This window comes from Myotis myotis, unplaced genomic scaffold, assembly GCF_014108235.1.
Source record: "Myotis myotis isolate mMyoMyo1 unplaced genomic scaffold, mMyoMyo1.p scaffold_m19_p_3, whole genome shotgun sequence".
In the NCBI taxonomy this organism is placed as follows: domain Eukaryota; kingdom Metazoa; phylum Chordata; class Mammalia; order Chiroptera; family Vespertilionidae; genus Myotis; species Myotis myotis.
This window is the reverse complement of record NW_023416335.1, coordinates 114,672,313-114,696,817: the sequence shown is the minus strand read 5'-3', so window position 1 is coordinate 114,696,817 and position 24,505 is coordinate 114,672,313. Positions and strand designations below refer to the sequence as shown.

Sequence of the window (24,505 nt, the reverse complement as noted above, 5' to 3'; positions counted from 1 at the left end):
GTGTATTAGAGGAGGTTGAGAGGAGAGGATAGGCGCGTGGTCGGCAAACTGTGGCTCTCGAGCCACATGCGGCTCTTTGGCCCCTTGAGTGTGGCTCTTCCTAAGCCTTAGGAGTACCCTAATTAAGTTAATAACAATGTACCTATCTATATAGTTTAAGTTTAAAAAATTTGGCTCTCAAAAGAAATTTCAATCGTTGTACTGTTGATATTTGGCTCTGTTGACTAATGAGTTTGCCGACCACTGGGATAGGCTGTTTGGGAGGCTAAGAGATTATGCCAAGAGATGATAGGGATCAGAACATCTACAATGGCAGCTGATGTGGGCAATTCAAGTGAAAATATCTCCCCTTTCCTCAAGAGCAAATAGGCTGATAAAAACGTTCAGAACTTATTGGTGATAGCCGTATTCCTGTCTGACTTTCAGGAAAACATAACATTAGTGGGAAAGGAATCAGTGTAGGAAAGCTAAAAGCAGGTAGAGAGAAAACAAAATAATAGTATAACTGAGTCTAAAAGCTCAATTTTATGCTAAGGCCTTGCAGACAAGTTCCAAAGGCACTTCAGGAATGAGAAGAATAGAGGAAGGATGGAAACCTACAGTTTCCAAAGACATATGCTCAAGTCTCAACCTCACTACCTATTCATTGGGCGACTTTGAGCAAGTCATTTAATTCTTCGAGACTCCATCTTCCTACCTGTAGACTGAAGATAATACTACTTACTTCTTTTGACTCCTATGAAGTTAAAGGCTATGTATATCAAGTGTGTAGCCCATAATGGGATACATATATCAAGTGCTTGCACATAAAGGCACTAAATAAATATTAGTCTCCTGCATGGGTACGGGATATAAAGACATGTCAGACAGCTTATGATTCAGTAGGGAAGAAAAACATATCAACGACTAAATAATAAAATGCAGAATAAAATGAGCCTGACTAAAGACTCAAGAACCATGGTGTGGGAGACAGAGAAGAGAATGAGAAGAGAATATCTGACTCAGCTCTTCGTCCTGGAGGACATCACAGGGTAGAGAGCATCTAAACTGGCCTGGAGGATAAGGAGGATGTAGAGGAATTTGGGAGCGGTTCAGACAAAAGACCTCCAGGCTTCATTCGCAGCCATTGCTAACCCACATTCCCACAGAAGTGGGGACAGACACCATGCGAGGGAAGGCAGCTATGTGGAGGGTTGGAGTGAGTCATTGCGAACCCGCCATTCCCTGGCTACAGGATTTAGGTTAGCATTTCATTCCTCCCTGGGTTTTGTAAGAACTGCTCTGTGTATCTTGCAGGGTTGTTGCGAGGATATGGGGGAAAATACCTGCTGGACGGAGGATTAGGAGTCTTCCTTGCTCTCTGCTTTACCCCTCTCTCAGATGGAGGTCCCTCCCTGGCCTGATGTGGCTACTCCCCGAGAGTCACATCTGGAGTCCTTGTTATGTGATAAATTAATGGTCCTTTGAAGGAGTTGATAAAGAGAGATTCACACTTAATAAATTGTTTTCTTCCTATGTAAGCAGAAAAGTTGAAATAATACTTTAAAACAAGGATTAGTTGGTAGACAAAAAGGGCCATTACCAAAAGTATGTGGGAATGCTACCCTTGACTTTTTCTGAAACCATAAGTGTGTGGTAGCATACTTTCAGATTTTTCAGGAGAATCTCTAGAATCATTTCCTTGTAAAAGAAGGTGGTTGATATTCTTTTTAAAAGGAGTCTGAATTCTCAGAGTTACAATCTAAGCTTTGGAAGTTTTCAGGGCAGAAGAACTGGTGTATGTTGCCTTCATCCTAGTTTCTACCCCCAAAATACATACCTATTCCGAAGTCTACTGGGGATCATTTGGAAATACGCTGCTGAACAAATGCCATCTTTTCATGTAAAACTTTAATGTGCCATAGGTAATTACATTAAGAGGTGCCAATTTAATAATTTGTGATGCTGTAACTGTTACGTTTTGGGTGATTCTTGGCATCAGAGAATTGAAATTGAGGTCTAAACTATTTTCTAAATGGAAGCCACATGGCCACAGTCCAGCGTAGGATTAGGCCTCTTTGGATTTTGCTACTCAATAAGCTATCCGAAGCCTATGTGGTCTGTTTATTATGCGTTGCTTTTTTCTGGTAGTTTGCAGCCTCCTTCATGTTAAAAACCAGCTTATGAAAAGTTTGCAAGATATGTCTAACTCGTGGGAGTTGGAAATGGAAAAGAACGAACAATTTCCAGTGCCTGGCCTTCCCCTCCCCTCATCTACACCCATTGTCTTCCTTCTTGGATTTCTTTCTCACAGGTGTGGCCACTCCTGTCATTCTCTGTGGGTCAATGTCATCATGCTGGCAGCAGCAGGCTTTCTTCTGGGAACTACTCCCCCCACGGAGGCTGTGTTCAAATGGCTCTCAAGGGTGGCCAGCCAGTGTCCTCCTCACCTCAGCCTTGCCGAGTGTAACTAGACAGGCTTTCTCCAGAGGGACAGGAGAAGGGGGCAGGAGGTCAGGGAAAGGCACAGGCAGGAGGGGCAACAGGAGACTGGTAGGTGAAAAGTTAAACAAACAGGGAAATAGATGTCTGAACAGTTTCTGGTAGCTTTCTGGAGCAGCTGTTTACCTTGAACGGTGAGGTATGCTGAACTTTCCACAGACCCCTTCTGGTTGGTGGCTTTGCAGTGATAGACGCCTTCATCCTCTTCTGTAACTCTTTCAATAAACAGCGTGCTGCTTCCTGGTCCTAAAATAATTCCTGAGAAGTGAGAGATGTTTAGATTAGTGGGCCTGGACGACAAACAAAAACAGCTCCTTTTGTGACACAACCCCCTTCCTATCATTATGCATTCAGACAAGGAAATCCGAGCTTGGGCTAACCTGGGGCAGGACTGCTTATTTGCTTTTTCTGGCCCAGGCTTTTTAATAGCACCTTCACCACCCAGCAGTGCTCTGACCCTCAGCTTCGGGGATCCACCAAGGCCATTCACTGTGAAAGAAATGAGATGGGGCTGCCATACCAAACTTCGAAGCGCAAATAGCAAGAAGGTAGCATTTCTAATAATAATAACTACCACTTACTCATTGCCTGCTACATGCTGGGCATTACGGGAGACACTTTCTATCTTGAGTTTAGAACCATCTGTAAGGTATTATGGTCTCCATTTTACCAGGAATCTTCAGACCACAGCTTCGAGACCCAGTAGCTTCCACACCAAGTGCTATCACCAAGTACTTATTGAGTGCTTACTCTGCTATTAGTCTGTGTTAGAGACACGGAGTGGGGGTGGGGGAGCAGGCTGAGACACAGTTTCTGCTGAGGAAAGAAAATTAACTCATAACTCTCTTTCTCTGATGCACACCTACACCAGCAAACAAAAAAACGTTGTAAGAATAAAAATGAATAAATGTGGCACAACATACACAATTAAATGCAAAGTCTGTGGTAGGGAGGGAGATGAGTGAGGATAGGAATACTCAGGGAAGGTGGCATGAAGAAATGGAGGCCGAAGGCCTTGAGATGTGAAGGGTTAGCAGTGGTGACAGGAGAAAGTAAGGCTTGGCACTGAAAGAAACATGCATTGAGTGATAAAGTGGGCCTGACCAGACTGTAGGATATATTTTATTAGTTTAAATAGTTTGTATTCCCCCTGATTAAAATGTATTCAATATAGAAAATTTGAGAACCAGTGAAAAACATAAAGAAGACATAAAAAAAAAAAAGGCAAACAACCAAACCTGGAATCTTATCCCTCAGATATTTTTCCTTTAGTCTTTTAAGTGGAATTTTTTTTTTACACAGTTGATTCATTCACATAATAAATATTTTTGAGCTCCATTATTAGACACTATTCTAGATGCTAGTAATACAATAAGCAAGGCAAGTAAATCCTTGCCTACAAAGGGCTTAAATGATAGTTTTAGAGAATTAAAAATAAAGAATGTAATAGCAAGTAGCTAAAAAGTCTGAGAAGGAAATAAACCCCAGTTAAGGGAATCATGGGTTAAGGAGGGTGAGGAAGCTATTGTAGACGGGGCGTTTTAGGAAGGCTCTCTGAGGAAGTGACGTTTGAGCAGATACTTGAAAGATGGGAAAGAGTGAGCCATTTAGAGATCTGGAAAAGGGCATTTCATTGCAAACATAAAGACCCTGGGGTAAGAATGGGCTTACAGAAAGGTGAAAAGACCACTGTGAACAGAGAAGAACAAGCACCCGGAGAGATGAGAGCTAGGAGAGCACACAAGCCATGGTAAAGATTTAGGATTTCATTCTAAGGACAGGCGAAAGCCACTGGAGGGCTGCAAGACTGCACAGGGCCAGGGTGGAAGCTGGGAGAGCAGTTAGCAAGCTTTTGAAGTTGTCTGTGAAAGATATGTGGCTTTACCCTAGAGGACTGTGTTGGAAGTTGTAAGAATTGGTGGTCTGGAAAATAGTTGTGAAGGCAGAACCAATCAGCTTGCATAGGGATTAGCATGCGGCAGGTGAAAAGGAGTAATAAATTAATGATTTGAATACCTGGGAGAATAGTGGTACCTTACTTGTGGGGGAGCAGGTTCACGGGAGGAAAACCAAGAGTTCTGTTTGGCACACTGTTTGATGTGCCTATTACATACCCCAAAGGAGGTTTCATTGGAGCTCAGGCAGAAGATGGGGATTAGAGACAGCTGTATGGAACCAACACACAGAAGGCATGTAAAGCCACAGGGATAGAAATAAACCTCATCAGTTGTGAGTCCAGATAGAGAAGAGAGCATCTCGTAAGACTGAGCAATGGGACCTTCCAGGAAGAGGAAGCAGCAACAGAGAAGGAGTAGCCCCTGAGGTGGCAAGAAAACAGGAGAGTGGGATCTCAGAACCCAGTGAGGGTGGGATCTCAGAACCCAGTGAGGGTGGGAGTCTCAGAACCCAGTGAAGGCGGGAGTCTCAGAACCCAAGGAGGGTGGGATTCTCAGAACCCAGTGAGGGCGGGAGTCTCAGAACCCAGTGAGGGCGGGAGTCTCAGAACCCAGTGAGGCCGAGAGCCTCAGAACCCAGTGAGGGCGGGAGTCTCAGAACGCAAGGAGAGCATTCACAAAGGACAGAGCGGTCAGTTCTGTGCAATTCTGCTGAGAGACTAAGGTGAACAGCGATAACTGACCACTGGGTTTGACAACCAGCCATTTCTGTGAAGTGTGGGAGCAATAGCATGATTACTGCCCCTTAAAGAATAGGAGATGATGAAGTAGAGATTACTTTCAAGGAGGTAGTTGGAGAATGAACTGAGGCCAAAGAATGAATTCTTTTTCAAAATGTGAAATTTTATAGTATGCTCTTCTGTTAATAGGAAAAATCTGAGCGAGGGAGAGAGGGAGAGAGAGATGATGCGGGAACAGAAGAAATAATGCTAGGAGGAAAATTTCTGATGCAAGAGGGAATGGAATTCTGTGCCCAAATTGTCCTTGGTTAAGAATAGGGATAGTTAATTCATTTTAACAGGAAGGAAAGCAGAGTATAAAGGAGCAGGTAAATTGGATAAACTGATGATATATATTCTGAATAAATAAGTGGTACTCGTGTTTAAATTCAGGAAGAGGAGGGAATTTTGGAGTTTTGAAGAGAGAGAAAAGGTGTGAAATAGGGTGCTGGGAGAGAGAAAACAAATTTAGTAGTGAAATGTAAGACTTCTCCTAATTATTAAATTCTGACTCCCCACTCCCCAATATCATAACATAAGTGTTCCCCCATGCTCATGCGCTGCCGTCACACCCATGGTCGGGTTAGTGTTCTGCCCTGAGGCAGCTAAAAGCCTGGTGCCTCCACCCTCCACCTGCCTGGGTTAGTGGAACATGCAAATCTCAGTCAGAGGGTGGAGGCAGGGGTGAAAGCCACCAAGGCCAGGGGCTGGGGGGAGCAGAAGAGGTGACAACGAGCATGATCTTACATAATCATTCATTATGTGTGTGTTCCCTATTCATTGGCATTGGGTTATATATCTAATTGCTCATAACTATAAATAATAGTGCAATTAACATCTTTAGGCATAAAGGTTTTTCTGTATTTCAGATTATTTCCTTAGCGTAGATTTCCAGAAACAGATTAAGTCAAAAGCTCTTGATTCATATAACCAAATTGCCTTCCAAAAAGATCAAGCCAATTAACACTTTAATAGCAGTGGATCAGAGACTATTTTATCACCGAACTGCATATTGAGCAATATTATCTAAAAAATGCAAAACAGAAGATAACATCATGGAGAGAACCAAGATGGCGGCATAGGTTAACGCCGGAGTTTGCTGCTTTGAACAACTACTTCAAAAGTGAAACCAAAAAACGGAAGGGACAGCACCCAGAACCACAGGAACGCTGGCTGAGTGGAAGTCCTACAACTAGGAGGAAAGAGAAACGCATACGGACACTCAGAGGAGGCGCAGTGCTGAAGTCAAATTCTGAGGTGCGGAGTGCGCGGAGCGGGCTGGCGGTGGAGGGCGCGGTTGGCGTTTTCAATCGGGAGGGAGTCGCAGACTCTGAGCTCCAGATCCGGGCGAGTCTTTAGGGACCCAGACTCAAACGGGAGAAACCGGACTGTCTGGCTTCGGTCAGAGTGAGTGCAGCTTTCTCTCTGAGCTTTGCAGCGGGTGCTGGGACTCAGAGAGGCAGAGCCCCTGAGGACAGGACTGAGAGCCGCCATAACCGCTCTCTCCAGCCCACCCTGTTGATCCTGTGCGACCCGCCCCGCCCAAGCCCTGCACACAGGCATTTGCCGGATAGCCTCAGGCAAAGGCTAGATTAGCACCTCCTTAGAGGACAGAAGTTCTCTCACTGCAGACACAGCTGATTCTCATAGCCACTTGGCCTGGAGGTCAAACCCTCCCTGGAATTAGCTACAACAATCAAGATTTAACTATAAGACTGTGAACAAAGACCACTAGGGGGTGCACCAAGGAAGCATAACAAAATTCGGAGACAAAGAAACAGGACAAAATTGTCAATGGAAGATATAGAGTTCAGAACCACACTTTTAAGGTCTCTCAAGAACTGTTTAGAAGCCGCCGATAAACTTAATGAGATCTACAAGAAAACTAATGAGACCCTCGATCTTATATTGGGGAACCAACTAGAAATTAAGCATACACGGACTGAAATAACGAATATTATACAGACTCCCGACAGCAGACCAGAGGAGCGCAAGAATCAAGTCAATGATTTGAAATGCGAGGAAGCAAAAAACACCCAACCGGAAAAGCAAAATGAAAAAAGAATCCAAAAATGCGAGGATAGTGTAAGGAGCCTCTGGGACAGCTTCAAGCGTACCAACATCAGAATTATAGGGGTGCCGGAAGATGAGAGAGAGCAAGATATTGAAAACCTATTTGAAGAAATAATGACAGGAAACTTCCCCCACCTGGTGAAAGAAATGGACTTACAGGTCCAAGAAGCGCGGAGAACCCCAAACAAAAGGAATCCAAAGAGGACCACACCAAGACACATCATAATTAAAATGCCAAGAGCAAAAGACAAAGAGAGAATCTTAAAAACAGCAAGAGAAAGAAACTCAGTTACCTACAAGGGAATACCCATACGACTGTCAGCTGATTTCTCAACAGAAACTTTGCAGGCCAGAAGGGAGTGGCAAGAAATATTCAAAGTGATGAATACCAAGAACCTACAACCAAGATTACTTTATCCAGCAAAGCTATCATTCAGAATTGAAGGTCAGATAAAGAGCTTCACAGATAAGGAAAAGCTAAAGGAGTTCATCACCACCAAACCAGGATTGTATGAAATGCTGAAAGGTATCCTTTAAGAAGAGGAAGAGGAAGAAAAAGGTAAAGATACAAATTATGAACAACAAATATGCATCTATCAACAAGTGAATCTAAGAATCAAGTGAATAAATAATCTGATGAACAGAATGAACTGTTGATTATAATAGAATCAGGGACATAGAAAGGGAATGGACTGACTATTCCTGGGGGGGAAAGGGGTGTGGGAGATTCGGGAAGAGACTGGACAAAAATTGTGCACCTATGGATGAGGACAGTGGGTGGGGAGTGAGGGCGGAGGGTGGGGCGGGAACTGGGAGGAGGGGAGTTATGGGGGGGGAAAAAAAAGAGGAACAAATGTAATAATCTGAACAATAAAGATTTAATTAAAAAAAAATGCAAAACACAGAACTTTGCTGGTTTGATAGATGAAGATCATTGTGGGTTTTAAAAAATGAGTTTTATTGATTTTTAGAGAGAAAAGGAGAGGAACAGATAGAAACATCAATGAGAGAGAAACATCATTGATCCGTTGCCTCGTGCACGCCCCCTACTGGGGATCGAGCTTGCAACCCGGGCATGTGCCCTGACAGGGAATTGAACCATGACCTCTTGGTTCATAGGTGGACGCTCAATCACTGAGCCACACCAGCCAGGCTGTTGTTTTAATTTGGGTTTCTTTGCACATTCTTGCATGTGTTTGGTTGCCATTTTTATTTTTATTTTATTTTTCCAGCACCTTTTGCCCCCTCTATTCCCTCTTCCCCCTCCACCTGTCCATTTTTATTTTATTTTATTTTATTTTATTTTAAATCTTTATTGTTGAAAGTATTGCATAGGTCCTCCTTTCCCCCCTATTAACCTCTTCCAGCCCACTTCTGTCCTCCCCTCAAACCCATTTTTACTTTTAAAGCACCTGTTTTGAGTAGTTGAAAAGGTGAGTTCAGATTAAGGAGAACTTTGAAATCCTGGCTGAAGAGCTTCCATTCAACATAGAAAGAAAGAGAGCATCAAAAGATTTTTGAGCAAGGAAATGACACAATGAAAGCAATGTTTAAGGAAGTTTAGTCTAGAAAGATAATGCAGGATGGAGAGGAAGGAGGAAAAAGTGGCATCTGGAAAGCCAGCTCCCCAGTTATAATTCAGGCAGGGGGTGGTGAGGATCCAAATTCAGGCAGGGGGTGGTGAGGATCCAAATGTGGAGAGTGGAAAAGGAGGTGGAGAGAAGAAATGGAAACAGATATTATGCAGGAACAATCTAAAGGAATTGGTGCTTTGCTGGATACAGGAATAGACAGATGAGCTCTAGAGGGTTTCAGTGTTCTAAGCCCAGATGACAAGAGTTCTCCTCTGTAATCTTGGCTAACTCATCTAATCTCTTTGTGACTGTTAACCCATCTGTAAAATGAGAATGATACCTGCTTTGCCTATATCATGGTATTGCTATGCGGTCAATTGAGATAATTCAAGTGAAGCTTTGAAACTTTGAAAAGCTTAAGATATGGAATATGTGGCAATCACAGAAAGTAAAAGTATGCTTGGTAGTGGGTGGTCAGGGGCAATGAATGTTTATAATAGCAGCCATCTTGTTGCGCATAATCATCTCTTGCAGCAGACCTGAACCTCAACCAATTTTTCTATCACTCAAATCCCAGTTTAAGGTCAATACCCTGAACAAGTGAAGCCAAAGGACTTAGAGTTCAGCCAAGGAGACAGATGTGGAATTGTGGAGGTGAGAGGATAGTGCCAAGGAAGCTGATGAGCTAACGTCCTTTGGGTCAGTTTCCTCTTTCCATCCGATGGAGGAGAGGAGATGAGGCAAGAGGATGTCCAAAATCAGCAAGCGAAGTTCTTCTTTCTGACTCGCCTTCACACTGGACCATAACAAATGGCACAGACACTGACGCGCCACCATCAGACAGACCACTCAAAATCTCAGCCTCTACTCTCGCTATTTATTTCCCTTCTCACAAAAATAGGCCAGTTATTACCTACTTATTTTTTTTTCTCATGATTCAAATCTTCTGCCCCTACTTACTCATAGTGGCCTCCTTTACTTTCTTTGATGCCTTTACTGATTGCTACTCACTTCCTATGACCCAATTCCTGTGACACAGGCTCTGTTCTACTGAGGAACTCACCTTTTTAAAGGGCTCTTTTTTTTAGTTCATTTTTTTCATTGTGATTGATTTTAAACATTAAAAAATACAGAAAAATATGATCGATGTACCCACCGTTAAGTTACTCAAATGACAACATTTTGCCATATTTGCTTTAGACCCCTCTCTCTTTCATATGAATAAAATGTGTAGCTTATCCCTCCCTTCTCCCACTCTGTCCGAGGCACCACTACCCTGGAGCTGGTGAGTGCCATTCTCCTGGCTGCGTTTTCTACATGGGGTTTGTGTCTCTATAAAATACGCAATATTGGTTTGTGGGTTTCAAAATTTTAAATAAGTTGAATCATACAGCATGTATAATTTTTCAACTTGTTTTTTTTTCTGTTCAACAATGTTTTAATATTCATCCTTGCTGACACATGTAGCTGGAGTTCATTTTTAACTGTATAATATTCCATTGTATAAAAAAAGCCACAGATTTTAAAAAATTTATTTCTTTGCTATAGAATAGATAGGTTGTTTTTACTGTTTTGCTACTACGAAGAAGGCTACAGTGCACAGTGGACACAGCTCTGTGTGCGGAGTTATGCACATCTCCCAGTGCTGGGTTACAAGGTAATCCCATTTTCAATTTTACCAAGTATCACAATGTTGTTCCAAAAGATACCAGTTTACAGTTAACCAGAAGTGAGAAGAGCTTTCATTTCCCCACATACTTACCAATAATTGGTGTTATCATATTTTTAAAAAACAAAAACATTTACATCAATAACATATTTTCATAATTGTATAGATATCTGTAAGTGAATTATAAATAATTTATTTGTAATTAATAATATACCTTGGAGATGCCTCCTGTAAATTTATTTTTTAATTATTTTAATTATATTTTTCAGTTAGAATTGACATTGAATATTATTTTATTTATTTATTTACTCTTAAATCCTCACTTGAGGATATTTTTTTCATTGATTTTAGAGAGAATGGGAGAGAGAGGGAAAGACAGAGAGAAATATCAATGTGAGAGAAACACTTCGATTGGTTGCCACCTGCACCTGCCCTGACCAGGTTGGAGCCTGCAACCAAGGTACGTGCCCTTGACTGGAATTGAACCCAGGACCCTCTGGTTTGCAGGCCGACACTCTATCCACTGAGCCAAAACACTTTAGACTAATATTATTTTCTATTAGTTTCAGGTGTGCAGCATAGTGGTTAGACAATTATATAATTTACAAAATGATCCCCCTGATAATTCTAGTACCCACCTGGCACCATTCGTAGTTAGTACAGTATTATTGGCTACATTCCCTATGCGGTACTTTGCTGTACTTTACATCCCCATGACTATTCGTAATCACCAATTTGTACTTCTTTTATTATTATTATTATTATTATTATTATTAGTTAAGGTATTACAAATGTGTCCTCATCCCCCCCAATAACCCCCAACCTCCCCCCAACACACACTCATGCTCCCATCCCCCTGTTGTCCATGTCCATTGGCTTGGCTTATATACATGTATACAAGTCCTTCGGTTGATCTCTTCCCCTTACCCCCGCCCTCCCCTACTTTCCTTCTGGGGATTGATAGCCTGATTGCTGTTTCTCTGTCTTTGGATCTGTCCCTTTTCATCAGTCTATGTTGTTCTCTATAATCCACAAATGAGTGAGATCATGTGGTATTTATCTTTCTCTGACTGGCTTATTTCACTTAGCATAATGCTCTCCAGTTCCATCCATGCTGTTGCAAAAGGCAAGCGTTCCCTTTTTTTTACTGCAGCATAGTATTCCATTGTGTATATGTACCACAGTTTTCTAATCCACTCATCTGCTGATGGGCACTTAGGCTGTTTCCAAATCTTAGCTATGGTGAATTGTGCTGCTATGAACATAGGGGTGCATATATCCTTTCTGATTGGCGTTTCTGGTTTCTTGGGATATATTCCTAGTAGTGGGATCACTGGGTCAAATGGGAGTTCCATTTTTAGTTTTTTGAGGTAGCTCCATACTGTTCTCCACCGTGGCTGCACCAGTCTGCATTCCCACCAGCAGTGCAGAAGGGTTCCTTTTGCTCCACATCCTCTCCAACACTTGTTGTTTGTTGATTTGTTGATGATAGCCATTCTGACAGGTGTGAGATGATAGCGCATTGTCGTTTTGATTTGCATCTCTCGTATAATTAGTGACTTTGAGCATGTTTTCATATGTCTTTCGGCCTTCTGTATGTCCTCTTTCGAAAAGTGTCTATCTAGGTCTGTTGCCCATTTTTTGATTGGATTGTTTATCTTCCTTTTGTTAAGTTTCATGAGATCCCTGTAAATGTTGGAAATTAAACCCTTATCGGTGGTATCATTGGCAAGCAAATATGTTCTCCCATGTAGTGGGTCTTCTTGTTGTTTTGTTGATGGTTTCCTTTGCTGTGCAAAAGCTTTTTATTTTGATGTAGTCCCATTTGTTTATTTTCTCTTTAGTTTCCATTGCCCTAGGAGCATTATCAGAGAAGAAATTCCTTCGGCATATGTTTGCGATTTCGCTGCCTGTGGATTCCTCTAGTATTTTTATGGTTTCCCGTCTTACGTTTAAGTCTTTTATCCATTTTGAGTTTATTTTTGTGTATGGTGTGAGTTGGTGGTCTAGTTCATCTTTTTGCATGTATCTGTCCAATTTTCCCAACACCATTTATTGAAGAGACTGTCTTGACTCCATTGAATGCTCTTGCCTCCTTTGTCGAATATTAATTGGGCATAGTGGTTTGGGTCGATTTCTGGGGTCTCTATTCTAGTCCATTGATCTATATGTCTGTTCTTGTGCCAGTACCAAGCTGTTTTAAGAACAGTGGCTTTGTAATACAGTTTGATATCTGGTATTGAGATCCCACCTACTTTGTTCTTTCTCAGGATTGCTGCAGCTATTCGGGGTCTTTTTTTATTCCAGATGAATTTTTGGAACGTTCGTTCTAGATTTGTGAAATATGCCGTTGGTAATTTAATGGGGATTGCATTGAATCTATAAATTGCTTTGGGTAGTATGGACATTTTGATGATGTTGATTCTACCAATCCATGAACACGGTATATTCTTCCATCTGTTTATGTCTTCCTCTATCTCTTTTTTCAGTGTCCTGTAGTTTTTGGCATATAAGTCTTTTACCTCCTTAGTTAAGTTTATTCCTAGGTATTTTAATTTTTTTGGTGCAATGGTAAATGGGATTGCTTCTGTAGTTTCACTTTCTGTAAGTTCACTATTGGTGTAAAGAAATGCCATGGATTTCTTAGCATTAATTTTGTATCCTGCTACATTGCCGAATTCATTTATTAAGTCATTGTTACTCTTGATGTTGTTCCAGAAGTCCCTTAGGCTATTGTCAAATTTTAAATTATTTTTTCTTTTTGCTGTTCTGATTGTCTTCTGCTACCTTGTCTTCTAAATCACTGACTTGATTCTCTGCTGCATCTAATCTGCTGTTAAGTCCTTCCAGTGTATTTTTTATTTATTTATTTATTTATTTATTTATTTATTTATTTATGGCCCAGTGCATGAAAATTCATGCACTGGAGGGGGGCGTGGTTCTAAGTCCGGCCTGCCCCCTCTCACAGTCAGGGAGCCCTCATGGGCGATCAGGGGAAGGCAATGCCACCATCACACCTCTGCTGCTGCCATTGCCGGTAGTGCAAGCCTTGGCTGACCCTGGTTACCTAAGCCTCAGGCGGCCCTGGGTGGCTGGGCAGCTGCCATCCAAGGCTTGCCTGCACCTTGGGCCGGCCCTGGGAGGCTGGGGCGCTGAGGGGACTGGAGGACTCCGGAGGCAGGTGCATGGCAAGGCCGGGCTGAGGGGACTGGGCGCCACCATCTTGTGGCTATGGGTGCCACCATGTTTGAGGGTGTGGCAGTCAATTAGCATATTCCCTCCTTATTGGCTGCGGGTGCTGCCATCTTTGCAGCCTTCTGCTCAGTCATTCGGTCGTCCCTCACTAACTCCCCTGCCAGCCTAGTCGCCCCACGCAGCCTGCTGTTCAGTCATTTGGTCGTCCCTCACTAACCTCCCTGCCGGCCTGGTCACCCCAGCAGCCTGTTTGGTCATCTGTTCGGTTGCGAGGGTCGCTTAAGCTTTTATATATAGAGATTTATTTATTTATTCATCTTTATTGTTGAGAGTATTACAGGTGTCTGCCATTTTTCTCCCATTGCCCCTTTCCATCCGGTTCCCACCCCACCCCAGGCCTTCACCAAATTATTTTCTGTGTCCATGGGCTATGCCTATATGTCTTTAAGTTCTTTGCTTAATCTCTTCCCATCTACCCTTCTTTCTGAGTTCTGTACCATGCTTCTATGCCTCTGGACTTATTTTGTACATCAGTTTGTTTTGTTCATTACATTCCACATATAAGTGAGATCATGTGATACTTGATTTGGTTTATTTTGCTTAGCATAATACTCTCCAGGTCCCTCCATGCTGTCTCAAAGGCTAAGAGATCTTTATTTTTCACAGCTGCATAGTATTTCATCCTGTAAATGTACCACAGTTTTTTTGTCCATTCACATACTGTTTCTAGATCTTAACCATTGTAAATAGTGCTGCTATGAACATAGGGGTGCATATATTCTTTCAGATTGGTGTTTTGTGTTTTTTAGGATATATTCTTCAGTTCAGTTATTTTATTCTTCATTTCTGATTTGTTCTTTCTTATAGTTTATATGTCCTTTTTTATGCTTACTATCTCTTTGTTGATGTTCTTACCAAGTTTATCTATTTTTCTTTAAGTTCCTTGAGCATCCTCTTAACCATTGTTTTGAACTGTGTCTGGTAGATTACTTGCTTCCATGTCATTTAGTTCTTTTTCTGGAGATTTCTCTCTTTTTTTTTTTCCACATGGGACACGTTTCTTTGTCTCCTCATTTTACCTGTCTCTCTGTGTTTGTTTCTATGTATTAGTAGATCTTCTATGTCTCTAAGTCTTGGCAGGGTGGCCTTATGTAGTAGGTGTCCTCTGGGGCCCAGTGGCATAGTCTCCTTTAGCACCTGAGCCGAGTGCTCCAGGAAGGTCCCTTGTGTAGATTGTGTGTTCCCTTCTGTTGTAGTTGAGTCTTAATTTCTATTGGCACATCAGTGGGTGGCACCCTCAGGCTTGCTGGCTGTGAGGATTGGCCACAATCATAGTGTACAAGCTGCTGTCATAGGCTGACTCCACAGAGCAGGATGTGCCCAGCTGAGACCTCCCTTTGGGTGTGCCACTTATGAAGCTAATTAGGTGGTTCTCTGTTTTGAAGCTGGCACCTGGGTATGTTGGTTCTGGGGCCTCTTGGGAAGGACTCGGGGGTGGGTCAACTTCAGATGCTGCCTGTGACAGGTCCAAAGCTATCTGTTAGTAGCTACAAAGTGATTTGAGGTTGGTAGTTGCCTGTGTTAGGCCTGGATGTGTGTGGGAGGGGCCATGCTGTGATCTGAGACTGGCTGCAACCAGTACTGGGCCAGGAACAGGGCAGTAAAAGACCCAACGCACTCTGAGACCTGCCACTGCCTGTTGGCTACCCATAAGGCTCTGTTGCTGAAAGAGTCCTGGGCTGGGTAAGGCAGAGTCTCAGGGAGTCCCCAGGGTGGGGCAAGTGGTGTTCATCAATAACTAGATTCAGATTTGGCGTCAGAGCTAGGTGTGAAGCTACTCAGCAAAAATCTAAGGGTACTTAGATGCCACTGCCTGGGGCCTGCAGGCCTTTGTGGTGGGACGGGGTCTCAGGAAGTAATCAGGGAGGAGGTAGTGGAGTTCACAGGCTAATGCAGATTCAGATTTGGCTGTGTGGAGAGAGGGCTTAACACAGGGACATTAGTGGCCATCCCTCTAGCCCTTGCCCCAAAGCCACACAACTCAATTTTCTTCCTTTGTCTCTGGCACCCCTTGAGCCACGATCCCTCCACCAGAACCTAAGGTGAGTGCCTGTAAGCGAGTTTGTGTGCTGGCCCTTTAAGAGAGCACCTGGGTTTCCAGCAACCTTTTGGCTAGCTCAAAGGACAGAATCCCTGCTGATCTTCTCAGCCAAGTGTTAGGTGGGCTCCTCTTCCCAAAACTGGTGTGTCAGCTGGAGTGCTTGGCATGGGGCTGAGACCCTCCCCCTTCAGAGGGAACCTCTGCAGCTGAGACAACCCTCAGCATTCTCAACGGCAACACCTGGGTGTGGGGCCAGCTAGTTTTGCATCTCCTCCCCTCTTTTCCATTTTTGTTGGCCATTCAGGCTTCTTTTCCTGTGAATTGCCCGTTGATGTCTTTTGCCCATATTTCTATTGACCTATTTGTCTTTTTCTCAATGATTTTAGTTTTATTAAATATGTTTTGGATACTGATGTTTTGTTGGTTTAAATAAGTTAAGTTTTCCCCATTCCATGAATAGTTTTAAACTTTGTTTATGGTGAAATTTTAATACAAAAGCCTTTAAAATTATAACATTGTAAAATTTATCAATATTTTCCATTATCCTTGTGCTGTTACTTGTTTAAAAATTTCGTTTTCTACTCTGATATGAAGTATTCCCCTTATATACTTTATTCTAAAAATTAAAGAAAATTCTGTTTGAAAGATCTATTTAGATTTCTGTCTTTTCTCACTTAAGTCTTTAATTCACCTGAATTTTTTGGGAAAAGGGGGATATGTGTTTGATTTGAGGTAGAAATCTGATTTTTACCATGCAAATAGCCAATTATCCCAGGATAATTTACTCAATAATCTGTTCTCTTCCCACTGGTTGTGGTGTCAGGTCTGTCAGATGCTAAGTTTCCATATATTTGTATTGTTGTTTTCAGGTTCTTTATTTGTTCACAGTGACCTCTTTATCCATCCCACACAAGTTATGATTACTTGAGAATACATTTTGATATTTGGTATGGCATGATCCTTTCTTCTTCTTCTAGGTAGATTAGACACAACTTTGACTTAGAGGTTGTACATGGTGATATGCTGCTGTATTTTTATTAGGCAGAGATTTCTAGTTTCTGTCCCTGCTATATCCCAAATGTAACTCTGGTGTGAACCATACTGACCTATTGACAGTTCATGATAAGCCTCAGCAACTTTGCACATGTTTCTTTCTTGACCTGGCCACTTGATTTGCTCTAGAAAGCACCTTCTGATGCTCTTTTTTTTTTTTTTAAATGTTTTTATTGATTTCAGAGAGAGGAAGGGAGAAGGAGAGATAGAACCATCCATGATGAGAGACAATCATCATTTGGCTGTCTCCTGCACGCTCCCTACTGGGGATTGAGCCTGCAACCTGGGCATGTGCCCTGACCTGGAATTGAACTATGATCTTCTGGTTCATGGGTCAACACTCAACCACTGAGCCACACTGGCTGGGCACCTTCTGGTGCTCTTCGGCCTCTTCTCTGTTCCTCTCCTACCTCCTTGTGCATGCCTCTGCTCTGGCACTCTCCCTTCTGTAGTAAACTTACTGACTTTCTTACTTGCCCATTTCACTGTGGGCTCTTGGAGAGCAATAACTGCCTTAGTCATTACTGAGTCCTCAGTATCTAGAGCAGCCGTGGGCAAACTATGGCCCGCGGGCCGGATCCGGCCCGTTCGGCTGTTCTATCCGGCCCGCGGAGCCGAAAGAGCGGAGGGTTCTCTTGCTCTCCCCTCCGCTCCTTCACCAGCAGCAGTGTTAACATGGCAATGTCGGAAACACGGCCGCAGCTCCTTCTTCTGAGTGGGTGGATTTATATCCGCCCATTCAGTAGAAGGAACAACCTCTCAATCTTCCAGAGGCTCCTTGTAATGCCCGCGGACTTTTATGCTTCACTTAATGAAGCCACTTTTCCAAACATCCGGAGGCTGGCACAGAAGATACTGGTGCTGTTTGGGTCAGCCTATGTTTGTGAGCAGACATTTAGCATCATGAACATCAACAAAGCCCCTCACAGATCCAGCTTAACTGACGAACACCTCAGATCTGTCCTGAGAATAGCCACAACAAAACTAACTCCAGACTTTGATGCATTAGCTAAAAAAGGAGACCAACAACACTGTTCCCACTGAAGTTGATGTTTTAAAGACCAAAAACCTTTCAACCCAGTCTACATTGCCATCTACATCTACGTTCCGGGCATAATTTGGAAGTTGCACTAAAGAAAATGTTTAATTTACTGTTTACACATTTTGTTCTTTTCTATTTGTTTTAGTTTTAAAGTATTTTATTATATTTAAGTTTAATTTGAAAGGCTTTTGTACCTTTCCTTTGTTAGGCAATTTTATTTTGCCTTTGCCATCTTCAATATAAGGTATGTTATTGTGCTATGATTCCTCCATTTTTTGAAGTTTCAAATTATAATAATTAGTGTTTACATTCTTGTTGAAATGTTTGAAATGAATAAAACTATTGAAATAATTAAAAAAAAAAGACTGTACCCTTTTATGTAATGATGTTTACTTTGAATTTATATTAGTTCACACAAACACTCCATCCATGCTTTTGTTCCAGCCCTCCGGTCCAGTTTAAGAACCCATTGTGGCCCTCGAGTCAAAAAGTTTGCCCACCCCTGATCTAGAGCTATGTCAACAGACAGAAGACTCAGTAACTAAGCCAATGTCCACAGTCTATTTCAGACAGAACTTATTCTTTCCAAACTCTTGGTTGTTCTGGTCTTACTGCTTTAATCTTATAGTATTCTGAAAATGTTTTGCTGTCACAAAAATTTAGTTTAAGTAATAGTTTGATGAGTTTTGGGAGGTTCAGGCAGGATTGACTAAAAACATCGCAGGTCAATATTGCCTTCTGTTCTCTTAAATATTTTCAGAGAAGGAGAGTTCGTTAGTTGGTTCACCATTTTAATCACTTTTTCAGAAGCTCAGTTTTCTCTGCACAGTCGTTTGTGAGATGGCTCATTCTGTGTCAGTGTAAACCCAGGCTAGATAGGCCTTTATCCGCTTTGCAAACATATCTTGACTCCTCACAGTGCCAACTCTGAAGGAAGATGCCAACAGCATACCTTGCTCACACAATATGTCCTTTAAACATACTTAGGGCTTCATTGGAGAATCTGTGCAATATGAAGTGGAAAGGTGACTGTTGAAGGAACTGCTGGTCCCTTGGGCAGGTGGCAGGAGAAGTAATGAAGACAAGGGATTCATATGTTCTTGTATGTGCCCTGACCAGGGATTGAACCTGCAACCTCATTCCATTGTTCCAAGTCTGGATGCATACCTTTTACATGTTTCTTAAAAGAGCTTTGCTGTCTCTATACCCCTAAGAATCAAATCATACTCAAAGCAGCCACTGTCACAAAGAATTTGTCTCCAATTAGAGCCCTTGTGTGGTGGTTTTTTTGGTTTCGGTCCTTTCACATTCCATTTTTCTTTATGCCCAGTCCGTTATGCTATACTTAGGTTAGTTGGTCCATCCTCTTTTCACCTGTCTCTTCAAAGTAAATGTGTCTCAAATTACCTTCCTTTTTCAACTCTTTGCACCCCATTAGTCCCTCTTAATAGTTACCAGTTGCTTCTTTACTCAGTTTTAATGTGGAGGTTCTCCTACCTTTATTACTTCTTGCATATTTTCTTTTATTTCCTCTTTAACTCTCTGCCATTCTCTGTATTTTTAAAAAATATTTTTTTACTTTAAGAGAAAGAGAAAGAGAGAGAGAGAGAGAGAGTTTTGTTGTTCCACGTATTTATGCATTCATTGGTTGATTCTTATATGTGCCCTGACCAGGAATTGAACCCGCAACCTTAGAGTATTGGGACAATTCTCTAACCAACTGAGCTACCCGGCCTGGGCCCATTCTCTGTATTTTAATACTGTGATTGAGCCATAATCATTTCTATTGTCCCATTTGTTAATTCACTTTATTCCATTTTTAGACTCATTAAATTTGGTGCCCAATTGACATGATGATAAGGAGTAAGTTAGAACACACAAGGTTGCAGCTTGAAGAAGCTGCATGCATTTAAACACATGAGTTAATTACTTTAGATATTAGGTTATTCAGATTTTAGTATTTTGTTAATCTTCAACTAAGGATATTTTTCCCATTGATGTTTTTAGAGAAAGTAGAAGGAAGGGAGGGAGGAAGAGAGGGAGAGAGAAACACTGATGTGAGACACATTGATTAGTTGCCTCCCACACCTGCCCGGACCAGCTGGGACCAAATCTGCAACCCATGTACATGCTCTTGACCTGCAATTGAGCCCGCCTTGGAGCATGGGCCGACACTCTAACCACCGAGTACACTGGTCAGGGTAGATTTTAGTTTTCTTGTTCACTGCTGTATTCACCAAGCCTGGCACAGCACCAGACACAAAGTGTGTCTTATTAATATTTGTTGAATGAGTAGAAGAGTGTTGGGCTAATATGGAATGCATTCTGGATCTTTTAACACTGAAAAGTAATTAGATTCGGGTTCAAAATGATTTTTAACCTTATATACGGCATGTCCACTCTTTAAAAAAAATGCTCTAAATATTTTTTAAAAACTAGTAAATACATTTAAAAATTAAACTGGAGTCATTAGGAAGCTCAATCTTTAAGGGTTGGAAATGAGAAGATATTCACTGTTTTAAATACATGAGGTCATTTAAAACTAGTACCGGTCTGTCCTTTTGTGAGTGATGTGCGGCAATGCTGACTGCACGGCCTCAGCGTGCGGCGCCCAGCCCCACAGTCACGCTTGTGGCGTGAGCCTTGGTCACTTACCCACTAACAACTCTATGATTTGGAGCCAGTTATTCCTCCTCTCTGTCTCCACTCCCTCATCCTTTGGTCTGTAAATCAGGCATAACAATTTAGCAAACTTCATAGAATTGTTTTGAGGAGCAAACAAATTAGTACTAATAAAGTGCTCGGAAAGGAACCAGGTACCTGAAAGCACTTGTTAAGTTAAAACAGACTGAAATGCATCTAATAATATTATCCACCTCAGATAACACCTGTGAAAGTAAATGAGCTAGTTGTAAAACTCCTAACACAGTGCCATGGTATCTGGTGAAAGCTCAATCAATATTTATTATTTATTCAATGAAGATGTATTAAGATATTATAGCTAACTACAAAGGTTTTAAAAATAAACACACATAGCGCGGCCGGCGTGGCTCAGTGGTTGAGCATTGACCTATGAACCAAGTCATGGTTCGATTCCCGTTCAGGGCACGTGCCAGGGTTGCAGGCTTGATCCCCAGTGGAGGGTGCAGGAGGCAGCCAATTGATGATTCTCTCTCATCATTGATGTTTCTACCTCTCTCTCCGTCTCCCTTCCTCTCCGAAATCAATAAAATATATATATATATTTTAAAAATAAGCACACATACACATTTGTAATACCTTAACTAATAATAAAAAAAATAAATAAATAAATAAATAAAATAATAATAATAATAATAAAAAAAATAAGCACACATAAGACAAGAGAACAGGTGAGTGCTCTGTGACATGAACTGAAACGAAACCCAGACAGCAGAGAAGAGGAGTGGGAAGACGGGTCCCTAGTGAAGGCAGCCTCTGGCCCGAGGCGGGGTGGGGAGAGGAGAGGGAGAGACCGCCGGGAGTGAGTGGGAGCGGCCCAGAGAGCCCGCACTGGGGCTGGGGCGGCCAGGCTGGCGGCAGAGTGCGCACTCCGTGGTTTCCCGGGCGTCTGGGCTCTTCCACCTGGGCTGCCTGGTGGGACGGCCTCGTGTCCCCCGTGCACATGCTTTCCCGGGCCTGTGTGCTGAGGACCTCTTTCGCTTCTGCTTGATGCCCTTTGGCCCAAGACTTTACTACTCAGCTTTCATAACACTTTCTTAAAATTGCATTTCTCCTATAGAACGGCTGTGCCCCACTGAAAGGTTTTCCTGAAAGGAAATGTGGCTCTAGAGCGTGAGCCCTCCTGTGTGCCCTGCTTCCTCTCTCCTATTTTCTTTGGAATAGAGTAAGCTGTCATTTAACAAATAACAGTGATAATGGGCCCGATTCTGTCAGTGAACTAAGGTCACTAAAATACTGACGGTATATACATTCTTCTTGAGTTGCCAGGCTTAATACAAAAGATGCCTCTCAAGTCTCTAAAGAATGTAGTTTATTTTCAGACTTTGAAACTCAGTCTAAATTTCCAAGGATTTAGTACATTATAGACTAGTTTTCAGGCTTTTCCAGTTTGTGATCTCAGTGTTTTTCCATTTCAGCTTTGGTTACCAGTGAGTCAAGGATTATCACTTTGGTTACCTGTAATCTTTACTTAGAGGTTTAAATAGAAAAAATGATAAAAGAATTGGTATATCTGAAGATATCTACATGCATGAATATTAGTGTGATAGTCACAGAGTGTATTTCATTGGCTGTTGAATTTACTGCCTCACATAGGAAACTTACATATAAAACTTTGTAAATACTATCTGCACATAAGAGATTATCTTCAGAAAATTAAGACATTCCTTTCCAAAGAGCTGTAGTAGTTTGAAAGAGTAAAAAAAGGGGAAGGGAGATAAAATAGACAACTTAGTATAGTTGAGCTCAATAAATCCTAATTGTAGTATATTAGAATAATATTTAGAAAATAGTTTATATAAGAATTTCTATAAGACTCTTTACATATTTTTCTTTTGGACCCCAGAAGACCAAAGAAAGCTGGGAGGAAGTTGCCTTTATTGGATTTAGAGTTGTTTGGCATTTGACAACTCATTGACTAATTTTTATATAAATGATGTGGGTCAGAGGTAGCATTTACTAAGTCATGACAGTGTGCCAGCTGAGTCATATTAATTCATTTAAACCCCACCACATGCCTGTGTGGTCAGTATTATTCCAATTTTATAAATAAGGAAATGGAGGCTCAGAGATTAAAGAGTGAGTTGCCCAAATCCTCTGACCCATGAGGGCAATGTTAGGACTCAAACCTCCCTCATACCTCATAATCTTTCTATTTGTAGCAATTGCCTTGGGACATTCTCTTGCCTTGTTCATCTTCTAGTCCCAGAATGCTCTTGAGCTTTCAAAATTGCTCAACTCTGATTCTTTAACTTACATCCAAAGTATGGAAACGGAACTTAAGTCAAATTTACTTCCTTCAAAGAATCACCCAACATCTCACATTAACATTTCATGAAGAGCATTTTGTGAATGAGAAAGTTGGGGGAATACAGAACTTGAAACCATAGTTTACCTGATTTCTTTAGTACAGAACTTCTTTGGGTGCTTAGTATACTGGTGTGAACACTGAATCTCTACGGGGAAGACATCATTTATAGGTAGGTTTCACAAGCTATTTTTTCATTCATCTTTTTATTTTGGTAGAATAACTCAAGGGATTCGTTTTACAAATGAGGCTAAAGATATTCCAAAGCGCCCTGACCAGGTTGGCTCAATGGATAGAGCGTTGGCCTGCGGACTAAAGGGTCCCAGGCTTGATTCCAGTCAAGGGCATGTACCTTGGTTGAGGGCACATCCCCAGTGGGGGTGGAGGGGGGTGGGGGCGTTCAGGAAGCAGCTGATTGATGTTTCTCTCTCATCGATGTTTCTAACTCTCTATCCCTCTCCCTTCCTCTTTGTAAAAAATCAATAAAATATATTTTTTAAAAAGATATTCCAAAGCTTCCTTTAGCTTTAAGAATTCTCTGTCCCTTTTCCCCCCACCAAGTTTAGTCATTTGTGCTATCAGGTGAACTTGCTAAAGGTTTCTGGAAACCATGCATTCATTCATTCATTCATTCATTCATTCATGAAACATTTATTGATTACCAAGCACTATGCCAGGTTTTGAGGATAAAAAGACAAATAAGATGCAAATAAGACAAAGCTACACTATCTGCCTTCAGGATGAGGACATGATATGATGATGCACAGATAGTAGGAGAATATACCCATAAAAGACATCACAATATAGTAAGAGGGCAATAGGAATATGCAAAGATAGTAAAGACATATGAACTGATGATTACACAACTCAGCATGAGAGAATCGAAACATTCATAAATAATAGACTCATGGGGGACCTGCCTCCTCTTTGAGGAGACACATAAGGCTTTCTGGAGGGTGAACACCCAATCTGGGACTTAGGGATGGGTAGGTATGAGGTGAAGGGAAGAAAGGAACAGAAAAAGCACAGTAGGCTGATGTGGCATAACGTGTGTGCACACAGCATGCAGTGGTCTCCAGGAGTGCTCAGTGGTCTCCGAGAGTTTGGCACTTGCTAGAATATAAAGTTTAAGGTGAGTTGTAGGAGTAGTCAGGGGCAGTTGTTGAGGGCCTTTGCTGTCAGATGCTTGAACTTGGTCCTGTGATGAAGAGCCAATGGAACACTTGAAAAGGGAAGTGACATGTTCCCAGCTGCATTTTACACAGCTGTGCAGAAAACAGATACAAAGAGAGAAAAGAGAGCTAAGGGGCCCGGTTAGGACAGAGCTGAAGATGTTGAGAGGATAGATAATGGGTCTGAACCAAGAGAAGAATAGTAGGAAAGCAGAGGAAAGGATGGATTTGAGAAATATTTAGTACTTAGTAGGTTTAACCTGCTCAACTTGGTGACTGATTAGAGGAGTAGGGTGAAAGCAAGGTCACTATACCACAATCCTTTCTGTGCTTTAAACTCGAATGGAGGCTTTGAATAGAAGACTCACATTTAAGAACCACTTCATATTGCCAATTCTTTGATTTAGGTTGTTGTGGTATTGCAAATAAATGGCAAATTTATTTTTAATATAAATGTTATTAA

General features: G+C 41.8%; 1 protein-coding gene across 2 annotated transcripts in view; it reads right to left on the bottom strand.

Annotated features, from left to right (window-relative positions):
* The window catches only part of FLT1 (fms related receptor tyrosine kinase 1), a 204,534-nt gene that overhangs the window by 67,209 nt on the left and 112,820 nt on the right, over positions 1 to 24,505 (bottom strand). For both annotated transcript variants that reach the window (XM_036299247.1, XM_036299248.1), the window contains one exon: positions 2,608 to 2,739. In XM_036299247.1, coding sequence (XP_036155140.1) covers positions 2,608 to 2,739 — 132 coding nt within the window. The remainder of the gene's footprint in view (positions 1 to 2,607; positions 2,740 to 24,505) is intronic.